This window comes from Bactrocera dorsalis, chromosome 5 (assembly GCF_023373825.1).
Source record: "Bactrocera dorsalis isolate Fly_Bdor chromosome 5, ASM2337382v1, whole genome shotgun sequence".
NCBI lineage: Eukaryota > Metazoa > Arthropoda > Insecta > Diptera > Tephritidae > Bactrocera > Bactrocera dorsalis.
The window spans coordinates 4186175-4199278 of record NC_064307.1 but is presented as its reverse complement, the minus strand read 5'-3'; the positions used below and the strand labels follow the sequence as shown (position 1 = coordinate 4199278).

The 13104-nt window shown below is 33.0% G+C and overlaps 1 protein-coding gene across 1 annotated transcript; it reads left to right on the top strand.

Moving 5' to 3' along the window:
* Positions 1-1126: 1126 nt before the first annotated feature.
* LOC105232638 (uncharacterized) lies at positions 1127-6859 on the top strand. The gene is made up of 4 exons (XM_049457264.1): positions 1127-1467; positions 4824-4934; positions 6066-6449; positions 6568-6859. The coding sequence occupies exons 1-4, from the start codon at positions 1291-1293 to the stop codon at positions 6721-6723; spliced, it is 828 nt and encodes a 275-aa protein (XP_049313221.1). The 5' UTR covers positions 1127-1290; the 3' UTR covers positions 6724-6859.
* The last annotated feature ends 6245 nt before the right edge of the window (positions 6860-13104 follow it).

Sequence of the window (13104 nt, the reverse complement as noted above, 5' to 3'; positions counted from 1 at the left end):
CTATATGTGACCTGGTCTACGAAAAGGAAGCTAACGTGCGAAATTTTTTTTTTTTGAAAAAAAAATTTAAAAATAAACAACTCAACTCAACATCCGAATCAACTAAAAAGTGAAAAATTGATTTTTTGACACCTAAGCCCCCTTTCCGTAGACCAGGTCACATCTATGTATTTCATTGAAGCAAATGTTAATACTTTGTTACTTACCGATCAAATTAGGGTAAAATTATCGAAGTAACAGCCTTTGGCTAGACCAAATCCGGCCAAATTCCGGTTGTATAAATTGGCTGTTTTGGGAACTGGGAAGGTTGTTCTATTGAATCTCGTTATGAAATTTGTAAGAACACAGGCTCCACAGAACAGCAAAAAATATTCCGAATCCAGACCATGTTCATTTCGCCAAAGTAAATAATACTCAAAATGCTTGCAGCATTAATACTTACGGACCAGATTGAAAAAAAAATTAAATAAATTTGCAATTGAATATCATACTCGCACGAAAATACATTGGGTACAAAAGTGATTCATACCATAATCTTCAACAAATTGGACCATATGAGTAGAGCATTTACGGTCAACGCCATTTATAGCGGTATAAAGGGCAAACATCAGGCCCCCTTGGCGAACTCACAGCATTAACTGATAAATTTTAATTCAGTGGAGGCGTTCAAGAATTCTCTCTTCGCTCACCATTTGCGGCGCTGCCAATTTACTATTTATATTGGTATGCAGTTTTCATAACATTTCGACCCACTCAAACCAACCACACACACATAAACATACCTTATACACATGCACAAAATACGAAATGCTACATACATATATACTTATACCATTCATGCAACGATCTGCTAATACATACTATGTATGTGTTCGTAAATAAATATAACTGTGAAAAGCGAATTTTGCTCTAAATTGATCCACGCTTTCCGAAAGCGAGCTGCGAGAGCGTGTGCACGTACCGTTGTTGGAATGGAATAACAGTAGCTCCCATCCTCTTTATTAATGTCAATAGCTAGTAAAATTAAGAAGAATGAGCATTGCAACAACAATGAATAGCAACAAATCGGCAATAATGTTGAGTGCTACTGGAGAAAATATCGCTTATCGCTCCTGATCTGCTTAATGGTGATGAGCCGCCCTCTCCAGTTGAAAACTGTGCTGCGAGCTTTGACGTTGTGCGCGCTGTGTTATGTTCGAATAACACGAGGTCGGAATAACTACAAAATATTACGTTAATAAAGTGTTAAAACTGAATTTATTTTCGAAAATATTTATATGAATTTTTAAAATGCAGTTGCAAATTTTGATGCATTTTTTTGTGTTTCAATTCGGCTTACTTTGCTGTTTCGCCATAAACCAATATCAAAGCTACGATGAAGTGCCCTCAAGCACGGATCGAAATTTCTACACGAATTCACTATTGTGCATGGATATTAAGCCTCAACACTCTGTAGATATAGGACAGGTGGGCCAATGAAAAAATATATATAAAAATTAATACTTTGAATTAACTTTCTGTAAGTAAATAGATACTCTGTAATGGAATTATGAATATTATATTCTACAAATTGTAAGCTTGTGAGTCATCTAAAAAGTTAAACGACGATCACCTATTATATATTTTCAAACTAATCAATATATTTGCAATAATATCAATGAACTTTTTTATACTAAGTTAATTCGCACTAAATGAAATTAGAAATGAAAGCATTCACATCTTATAACATCTACAGTAGCTCCCGGCCCAAATGGTACCATATTACCTAAATAGTTCCTAGACCGAAAAAAATATATATTCAAAATATTAAGGAGGTACTAAGTATTCTATGGCATAAAATTATTGTAACTTTTTGTTTATGATTTTATAAATCATCTAAAGTTTGCTTTGTTTTGATGTACACTCCAAGAATTATCACTTAAATGCTACTTACTACATTGGAACACGTATAAAGTAGAAAGTGAAGGGCTTACTGAGGTATACATATGTCAAATTTATATTACTACTAAACGAATTGAAATTGTTTGGATCTGAAAATCTTAAAATCTATTATTCAATTAGAGGAGCGATGTAATATTTATATGAGTATAAACTTAGGTATTCAAAATTCGTATATGTATTTATGGTACACTATGTACATATTCCGCCCTTACTCCCTTGTTTACTCTTTTCTCTTTTACTTTTTTATATTATATATAGCGATTACCTCAGGTTTTTAAAAGTTTCATTTGCTGGAATAATATTTAAACTATTGCAACCTGTTGCTATAGAGTATTATAGTTTTGTTCACCTAACGGTTGTACGTATCAACTGAAACTAATCGAGATAGATATAGGGTTATATCTTAATATATAAAAATCACGTGTCACGTTGTTTGTTTGCGATGGACTCCTAAACTACTGAACCGATTTTAATGAAATTTTTAACACTGTGTGCAGTTTGGTCCAACTTGAAAGATAGGATAGTTTATAACTCTCCTTATAGTCGCATTATTTATTTATTGCAAATTATTTGTTTATTATTAGCAAAGAGCTATCCACCATTAAAAACATTAAATGAAAATGCGTTGTTTGAAGTTTATATTATTTGTGGTAAAGTTATACGAGTCTATGACTTCCAAAAAAAAAATAAAAATTGGGCGGGGCGAAGTTCACCGGGTCAGCTAGTATATTTATATAAATGATCAGGATGACGAGAAAAGTTAAAATTCGGGTCTTTCTGTCTGTCTGCCCGGGCAAGCTGTAACGTGAGTAAAAATTTGCTAAGCTCGAATATTATAAGAACTCCTGCCGACAGTGTGAAAATTGATGAAATCGAAAGATAACTCCGCTCACTACCCATATAACGGTACTGTTCAAAACTACTAAAAGCGCAATAAGTAATGACTAATTACGTCAGCCACATTAAATTTCTCCTCCGAGATAGGATGACGAGGCTTTATCCTTCCCTGAGCCCCCATATACTTAATATAAAGACTTTCGAACTTCTTGGTGACTTTATGCTGGATATTTGAATAATCTCAATGAAAATTTCAGAACATATTTTACCCATCATTATGTCTAAAATGGATACAATTGGGCGAAAACTTGACCTAGCCCCCATGTAACCAGTACCAGGATTTTCGAACATCCGGCTGAATTTGTACAAAGACTACGTATAAGATTTTGGTTTTCCGAATATATAGGCCAGTCCGAATGTATAGGTCAGTCCGAATATATAGGTCAGTATATAAGTTATATATAGTGTATGTATATATAAAATTGCTTAGGTTCCGATCCTCTGGTTGACGTTTTCATCTTAAGGTATTTTCCTGACTTTGATTCCTGTTGCAAGAGTATAAAATGTTCGGTTGCACAAGAACTTAGCCCTTTCTTACTTGTTTTGGATTGTTTTTGTTGTTAGAAAAATAACTAACTAATTTGTTATATTATATACGGCATTATATTTATTGCGGAGACTGTATTATACACTATCAGGTTGAAAAGTTCGCGAATTATAAATCACTGTTCTACTAGGGGCATATTCTACAACGACGTGCTTGTAAGCTACAAGGCTTAGCAGAGTTGTGTCGATAAGAATTCATCGTACGTGGAAAAATGCGGAATCAATTGTAATTAGGGTAATTACTTTTTCGGTGAAACGACAACTATATATTCAAAGAACGATTCTATTCTCAAATGTTAAGGTATGTTTTATGCAGTTGTCAAGCAAAATTTTAAATATCTCTCCCATAATAAATATATTAAATACATATGTAGTCATTGTGGGTGTTGTGATTTAATATGACGTGGTTACAGAGAGGTAGGAGTGCCGCCCTTTCGAGCTCAATTAGCACTGGAAGCGATAATTTGATACATTATCGTAAGACCTCATATCTTGATATTACGTTTTATTGTTGTGTGCATACCCTTTGGTGCCCTATAAGGGCTACTGACATACCCAAATCGTCTGCTTTTTCGCTGCCGAAAATGTTCTTGTGACCGGAAACTCAAATTATGAACATATCGAGTTGATCTGCCAGTGTGCTCAAAACCTTCCTCGCTTTGTTTAATAATGTGCATCATATTTCAACTTTAAAGATGATAGCTGAGTTTGGTAGATGGAAAAATTGAAAGATATCAAGACATTCGGAGTCTACTAGATAGTATTCTCACTGGGAATAGTTCAGAATATCGCTATATCCATAACTCTTCCTGCAACTACCAATCTCCTTATTTCTATAGCAGTGAGTGATGCCATTTTCCGTATGTTAAGTAAATATACATCATTTTAGAAAAGCAAAAGTGTAAAACAAATATTTAAAAAAAAAAATAGTTAAAAGTTCTTAATTGCCAACTAGAGTGGGTTTCCAGAGCTGCTTGCTCTCAGAGAATTAAACTTTGTATTTTGTCATTTTCGAAATATAACTGCATAAATTTTTAAAATTAAGTGCATACATATACGTAACAATGCGTGAAAAGTTATTTAAGTACATACATATCTAAAATATACATATATATCAGTTACATACGATACATATGTACATACACACGTTTACATATACCTAGTTTCTTTTCTGGCGCTCATATGCTCAAATGCTCTGACAGAAGTCAACAAAAGGTTACACAAATTTAATAATACAATTGACGAAGAGTCCATTGATCATATCTAGCAAAAAGAATGAATGGAAGTGAATGCACCGTCATTTACCATGTATACATATATGTAAGAGACTGTGTATATGATAGAAAATCTTTTTTTATTGCGTCATAAGAACTAACGCACACATCCATACATATATTACATTTGAATGCTTCAATTTTGGTTTTTGTTATTTTTTGCAGATCACCGGCATGTGGTATGGCAGCGAGATCATTATTCATACACAGGATATACCTGGTATATACGAGTATGACAGTTGCGTAATAATTCATCTAAATGATATAACAGAACAAGTGAGTAGCCGAAAGATTTTATGCGTATTTTGCACTTTAACAAACAAATGAAGAAGAAAATATAAATACATATGTATGTATGGATGTACATACCTGCCTTTGCTCAAATCAATGGTGGGCATATGGATAGATTGGATTTGTCTCATAAATACTCAATGAAAAATATAGACTGCAATTGAATATTTATTTCGTTACCTTATTCAAAAGGAGTGATTAACTTATTAGCAGAAAAATTTGTTATTTAGTATTTGCTTATTGATATTTTTTATTCTTCTCATGAATCTATTGCATATAATTTTTTATGCGCAACTATCTTTTCGTAAATATAATTTAATGACTTCCATGAAAATTATGTTTTATCTTTATCTTTATTTTCATAAAGTTCCCAAAAAAATCAAAAAAGACTCGGCGATGGAACCAGAAGTTCCCACAAATTAAAAACAAAAACAAAAACATTTTTTTCCTCTATTCGATTGTATTTTTTCAAATAACTCGATTCGAAAAAAAATTTACTCGAATTCGGATTTTGTATATTCTGTAACTCGATTTTCGGATTTTCAAACCAATGTTCGGTTAAAATATTCGATAGCTTTTGAGTTGTAGAAAGTAAAAACGAAAATTGTACGTATTTATTCTGGAACAGGGTGGTACAACTTTCGCATAATTATAAATTAGATCCGAATTTCCAAAATAAAATTCAAAACTCAAAATCCTTTTTATCCATTTTGTTCTTCGAAATACCAAAGTGCGCCTAAAAGGTGCACCGGAGCGTATGAGTTATATTGGAGCAAGCCTTCATCATCATCAGTTCATTTGTCTGTTTTATTTTGGAACAGAAGTTTGAAATATTTTTTTTTTTTTAATTCGATAAGTTATTATGTTATAGTACAATTAGTACAAAAACTTTTGTAATTAAAAAATGTTATAGCTTTTGAAAACCGTGGCCATGATAAGGAGTTTCTTCCAAGTAAAAAAGACATGTGTCGTGGCGGCAATTACAGTTTCGTGTCAATCAAAGCGCAGCCCTATGACATATTTGTAAACACATCATTTGGTTGTTATTATATTATTATTGCTTATATAGTTTATTACAACAACAAATATGAGTATTGACATGCCGCTGATTTACAGATGCGCAATCATTATAATAATCAACAGTACACTCAGCAATATAATCAACGACGTACACAAAATGGACAACAACAACAACAGCAAATACAAAACGCAAACAACGAACGCAACTCAGCACGTTACCTCCGACTAATTTGGAGCGAAAGCGAAAAGAACCTGGAGTACATGTTCAATTACACGGAAAGAAGTCCAGGTCTATGGACCAATATAGGGGAACAGCGGGGCTCACTAGTGGCGCTCAACTCTTACAATCAATTTACAGGTACTGTGCAGGTGGTGAAAGCCGTTAATGACCATTTGGTATTGACATTTTGCGGCAATGATATGTCCAGTTCCATATACACGCTGGTTCTTAGTCGAACGGAAAAGGGTCTAAGTATAGAGGTGTGTATGCAATAGTATGAATTTATTAGTATAAAGAAAAAAATTGTTTATGATTATAGATTTTATTGCAAAATTGTATTTCATAGTTTATGTATATAAATGATTTATTTGCTTACAGGAGCTGCGTAGTATTCGAAATCTGCTGTCGAGACGCGGCTTACACACGGAGACGATTCGAAAGGTGTGCAGTTCAGCGGCTGCGAGTCCGGCGATAATGCATATTTCCCTTCTAACACTACTTGGAGTATTTGCTATACTTAAATCCTATTACTAATCATTCAAATCATAATTGAATTCTAAGTATTTTCAAAGTTTGATATCCCTACCATTCTTAGCGCCTAAATTCATGCAATAATCTCTATACTTGTACAGCTAATTGTTTTGAAATACATTTCCTAAAACCCATCAAATATATGTATGTATGTTTTCACTTATTTAATAGTGGCAGATGTATGTACATATTTACATGTATGTATACGTCAGTGTATTCACACACACGTGCACATCAGTGTGATCACAACATGAATTTTTGACAGCATACAAAGTCTTTTCGAATTGTGGCCAATTAAATTCAATTCAATTAAATTAGCTATCTTAAACTCCAGTGTCAGACAGAGTAGGAAGCGATGAGAAAGCAACTGAGTACATAGTCACATACATATATACAACGAGATATCTGTGTAGGCGTATGTTGCGTCTAATTAAATTATTTGTGCAACTAATTAAGTTAAGATTACAACAACAACTACATAATGCAGCATTTATGTCAATCTAAGATTGGCTAAGCGTACAGACCGAGGCCTATTAAGTAAAACAAGCAATAATTTCCTCTTACGTAATCAATGTGTGTGCACTCTGATGCTTGTGTGGAGCATAACTGAGTGACGACAGAAAGTCTAGCGGTTGAAAATTGAAAAAAGCCTATATGTATGTATGTATATACTCTAGTGGTAGTGAAAAAATTGAGTATTTCATAATATCTTAATTGTGCGGAATAAAGTTTATAGACTTGGAAAAGTTCACGAAACTTGTAATAATTTAGCTTTTGACCCACATCTGGGAGATGTAACTAACCTATAAGCCCGTCAAGATATGAAGTCGGTATGGTTACTTCGCAAATTAAATTTTCGGATGGATAAACTAAACACATTGAGATAACATACTGTTTCTTATTGAAAATAAATAAATTATTTCTTGATATTTCACACATTTTTATTGCCATATAAGTATGTATCTACCTAAACTCTTCTTCATTTGAACAACAAATTTTGTACTAAGCAGCATATAATTTATGTACTGAGCCTAATTTTCTTGTGGTACAACGTCTTTATTAATGAATCCTAAATATAGACGAAATTGTAGATAACCTTGCTGCCACTGTATTATGCTTCTGGCCTAAGACTATGATCATAGTCTGGTAGCATATAAGAAGCGATGTGCCGCATAAAAATAAAAGCGGTAACGATTCAATTCGGAAATTAATTTCGCACGAAATAAACAGTAACAAATTTTTATATTTTTTAATCAGCGGCGTTATAAATGACTAGAGCATGAGCCTTAAGTGGACTATGTCCATTGACGTCAAAAATATTCGTACTTTATCTACATCTGAAACAAATAATTTGCAACAATATTTAAATTATATATTTTTATATTAATTATCAATTTGTGGAGCATTTGATTTTAATTTTTTGGTCAAGGTAAGGTATAGTAAGTTTTCGCCATAATAAAATTTTATAAGCGACATTTTGGTAGTTAATTAAATTCGGTGAATATGATAGTGATATTTATATGCTCGTAATAACAATTTTAATATTATAACTTAACAAGTAAGGAAGAGCTAAGTTGCAAGGATCCAAACCAGGGAAGTACTTTCATGTACATAAGGCTTATTAGTTATATGGTGGGTGAGTTTTCATCTGATTTTATTCATTCTAAGAAAAAAATGCAACGTTATTAGAAAAACACGCTCTCTAAATTCAATTGTATGTCAATAAATTTACTGATATTTTCTGCAAAAAGTCAATTTCAAGCACTAAGTTCTCATATAGATTACCTAGGAGTTTTAACAGATTTGATTCGATTTGGGCACGTTTTAGTCATGAGGTGGCCCACCTCAAATAAACTATTCGTGCAAAGTTTTGTCCTGTTATAGTTATTCATTCTTGACTTGCATACTAGAAAGTGAAAGTTTCAAATGGAGTTTAAAGTTGTGTTATATGGGAAGTAGGCGTGGCTGTAGGCGTGGGCAGAGGAATGTCACATACCAAATTAGTTTAAAATTATTATTTGGGCGGGTGAACAAATCTATTATACTCTGTAAAGCAGGTTGCATGTATAAAAAAATTCAAAAATATGCTTTATTGAAATCGTCACAATTTTATACCCATTACACTAAATTTTTTAATTAGATAATTATGCGGATCTCTTTAAATCGAAAAAGTTCGTCGCACTGGTTAGACTGCATAGCAACTGTCTAACTTTTTTTGCATAGCTCCATGTCTGTAGAGAGGTTGTTTGTTTACAATAACATAATAACATTGCCGTAATCTAATCATTTTATGATAAGTTATTTTAAAAAAATATTCCGCGGACGTCTACCGTATTGGGCAAAAGAATTCCGAAAGTTGTACACAGCGCGAATTTAAAAAATTGCACTAATTGCGATTTTCCCCCGAAATCAATATCACTTCAAAACAGCTGAAGCAAATCCAACAGCAAGTAAGAACAAGTTATTTAATTTCTCTGCAGTATCGTCTAGACTTCTATTTTTGTATTCTTAATAATTATCTTTGAACTTTGTTCCTTTGTATGACCCTTATTTTATGTGATATAATACATATATCATTATAATATATCTATATAAAGGGTGATTTTTTAAGAGCTTGATAACTTTTTTTTAAAAAAAAACGCATAAAATTTGCAAAATCTCATCGGTTCTTTATTTGAAACGTTAGATTGGTTCATGACATTTACTTTTTGAAGATAATTTCATTTAAATGTTGACCGCGGCTGCGTCTTAGGTGGTCCATTCGGAAAGTCCAATTTTGGGCAACTTTTTCGAGCATTTCGGCCGGAATAGCCCGAATTTCTTCGGAAATGTTGTCTTCCAAAGCTGGAATAGTTGCTGGCTTATTTCTGTAGACTTTAGACTTGACGTAGCCCCACAAAAAATAGTCTTAAGGCGTTAAATCGCATGATCTTGGTGGCCAACTTACGGGTCCATTTCTTGAGATGAATTGTTGTCCGAAGTTTTCCCTCAAAATGGCCATAGAATCGCGAGCTGTGTGGCATGTAGCGCCATCTTGTTGAAACCACATGTCAACCAAGTTCAGTTCTTCCATTTTTGGCAACAAAAAGTTTGTTAGCATCGAACGATAGCGATCGCCATTCACCGTAACGTTGCGTCCAACAGCATCTTTGAAAAAATACGGTCCAATGATTCCACCAGCGTACAAACCACACCAAACAGTGCATTTTTCGGGATGCATGGGCAGTTCTTGAACGGCTTCTGGTTGCTCTTCACCCCAAATGCGGCAATTTTGCTTATTTACGTAGCCATTCAACCAGAAATGAGCCTCATCGCTGAACAAAACACGCGCGCGAAACACATTTCGAACCGAACACTGATTTTGGTAATAAAATTCAATGATTTGCAAGCGTTGCTCGTTAGTAAGTCTATTCATGATGAAATGTCAAAGCATACTGAGCATCTTTCTCTTTGACACCATGTCTGAAATCCCACGTGATCTGTCAAATACTAATGCATGAAAATCCTAACCTCAAAAAAATCACCCGTTATATAAAAGAAAGTTGATGTTAGTTACACCATTTATAACTCAAGAACGGCTGAACCGATTTGGCTGAAAATTGGTGGAGAGGTAGCTTAGAACCAGGGTAAGGACATAGGATACCTTTTATCTCTTTATGTCAAAATTTAATACAACTCATAAATACAAAAATTATATTTATATGGCTCTATGGCTCAGTAATCAGTCGTTGAGTATGTATTATACCACGTGCATCCCAAAAGACTGATGTCATACATAACCTTTCCCGCCGCCTTTTTCGTTTTTCCACCCCTGTTCATCAGGTTCATCATGTGCAGTCCACTACATTGGCTGTCTATTGGACTCCAGTGGGAAAGGATGGAGTTATGTTTCTATCACTGATGAAAAATTTCGGCTTTATTCCGATTAGAGAGCACTTAAACACTTCTCAGAATCAGTTATTCGTTGTTTTTCTTTGATTATGAACTTGCGAGACACCTACTTTGCTCATTTCACCTGTTTCCAGGTTATCAAATATCTTTTCAACGGTGGATTTCCCTGAGCCCAAATTCAACGGTATTTTCCTCAAAAAGCCAAATGCTTTATTAACACACGAAATGCTCTATGATCCATTTTTTTTATAAACTAACACAAGTTTCTTCACAAAATATTATATCTCATTAACTAATAATTATAATCCAACTAATAGAAATCATATAGATGGTAGTAGTATTATCTATGTATCAGCCACAGTGAAGCGTGGACGGGTCCTCTAGTTATTAATAAAGAAAGGGCGGCGATTGCAACACGCTATGTGAAACTCTTAAACTTTCACAATAATTGCCAACGAAACCCTCGCTTTCATTCATTAGTAACTTCACGAACCAACGTATTTTCTGTCAAATCCACTTTAAAAAAAGTATTGAGACGAAATTTTATATTTTTTTTTTTATTTTTTATTTCATTTGATAAATATTTCATAGAATATTAATTTCATACGTTTGTTTTTGGTCTCATAGAATATGGTAAATAGTAAGGTTCAACATCACAACTTCTTTGACCGAAATTATGTTCGAACAATTCTCGCGTAGTGTATAATCGATTTAAGCTCTAAGCCAATATATTTTTAAGTACTCTGTTTATTGGGGTAGCCCATGTGGCACCGTGATGATTCTTGGTATGATACATACATATACATATTGTACATTGTCCTAATTATTTTCAAAGCAAATATATTAAACCCAACGCACGTTATGGTGATTTATATTTTTTCTACTTAATTAATTTTTCCAATTTTTATATTATTAAAATGAAGCAAAGATTTTGTTAAACTTTTATTTTAATAAACTTACATGTTTCTTAATTTATATGAAGGGCTTATCTTTGACAGTACGTGATTCATAAATAAATTCAAACAAATTTGTTCCAGTTTCATTTGTAAAAGTAAAGACAAGTATTGAAAAATAAACGTTAAACTAAACTTAAAATGGAAAGGAGATGGTATCTTAAGCGATTTACAAAGTCGAAAATTAGCAATATACATAGCACACCTCTCTTATAGCGGGATTCTGTAACCAGTCTCTAATCTCTATTTGAGACATTTTGAGGTAAAGTCTCAATTTGTGACTAGTTAGCACTGAAACCTAGTTTGTGACTGAGACCTGATAGTTAGCAGATCACAGAACTAAAAAGAACTCTTGTCTGTCATTTTGAATATACTGAATAGAGATCATCATAGATATTAACCGATTGCCGTTTTTTATACTTTGTAAGCAACTCAAACATGAAAAGGTTAAAAATAAACCAATTTCGTAGATATTATGAAACAAAGTCAACATATATTTTTATTTTTATTGATAATTACGTTTTTTGACTATGTTATAGAAAATTTGATATTTGTCATCGACATATTTATTTTCATTCAAGTATAAAAACATCTCTGAATAATGAAATGTATATATGTACATATGTATAGATTTTGAGACTGCCACTTACAGAATAGCAAAATCGTCTCAAGTCTGAAAAATTGTCTCTAACTTAAAATCTCAAATTTAGAGACTTGAGACTGTATCACAGTACAGAATCGCACAGTTAAGCTATTCTTCCGAATAGCCACAGAATTTAAAATTTGTTATTAGTTGTACAATATATCATCGCAAATAGTGGTGCATTGGGTATAATTTATTAATTTTATATTATAACACTTCCTACATAGACTTAAAATTTCATAATATTGTGTATAACATGTACTCGTAGATGTCAATGTGTTGGAATTTTATCAGTTTTGACTGATGAAGAAAAAGAACTTTATGCATTGACAACCTCAAGTGCGATTAGTAATAACAAGCAAATAAATACGAGGTGTTCCCAATGGAAGTCACAGTTAATTGTTTGATAAGCTCGCAGACATGCTAAATCTTCGGCGATAAGCATGTGCGAGGGGCGTGCACGTCCATGCATAACAAACCCTTGAACTTGTTTCCATTATTTGTTTACAAATTAAATAATAAGCACTTGTACTTCTATTATGTGACAGATATATTTAGAGCTTTAAGCGTCTTTTTTGAAATTACAGCAACAATAAGTAAAACAAAACATGTTTTAAAGGAAGATTTTGAAGTAGAAGTTATAAAATTAACACCTCACCACTTCTACACGTAGAACGATATTTTAATAATTTATGCCTACAATTTTGCTTGAACAAATCCAGAACTAATTCACCCAATTGATGAAATCATGTGATCGTCTTGTGGTTCTCAAAGTTTGTATGTATGTCTTTTCTGCAAAGAGATTTGTTGAGAAGCATTTTTTCTTTAGAAAGGAAACTACTATGTTAGAAGTAATCTATTGCTAATCTTTTTGATTTGATTTCGATCGAGATTTGC

What these genes read in the sequence shown, in the direction of transcription:
- LOC105232638 (XM_049457264.1), top strand. Translation starts at nt 1,291, where the DNA reads ATGCAGTTGCAAATTTTGATGCATTTTTTTGTGTTTCAATTCGGCTTA. An exon ending in ACTCTGTAGATATAGGACAG is followed by an intron (nt 1,468 to 4,823) that starts GTGGGCCAATGA and finishes TATTTTTTGCAG; the next exon opens with ATCACCGGCATGTGGTATGG. An exon ending in AAAAGGGTCTAAGTATAGAG is followed by an intron (nt 6,450 to 6,567) that starts GTGTGTATGCAA and finishes ATTTGCTTACAG; the next exon opens with GAGCTGCGTAGTATTCGAAA.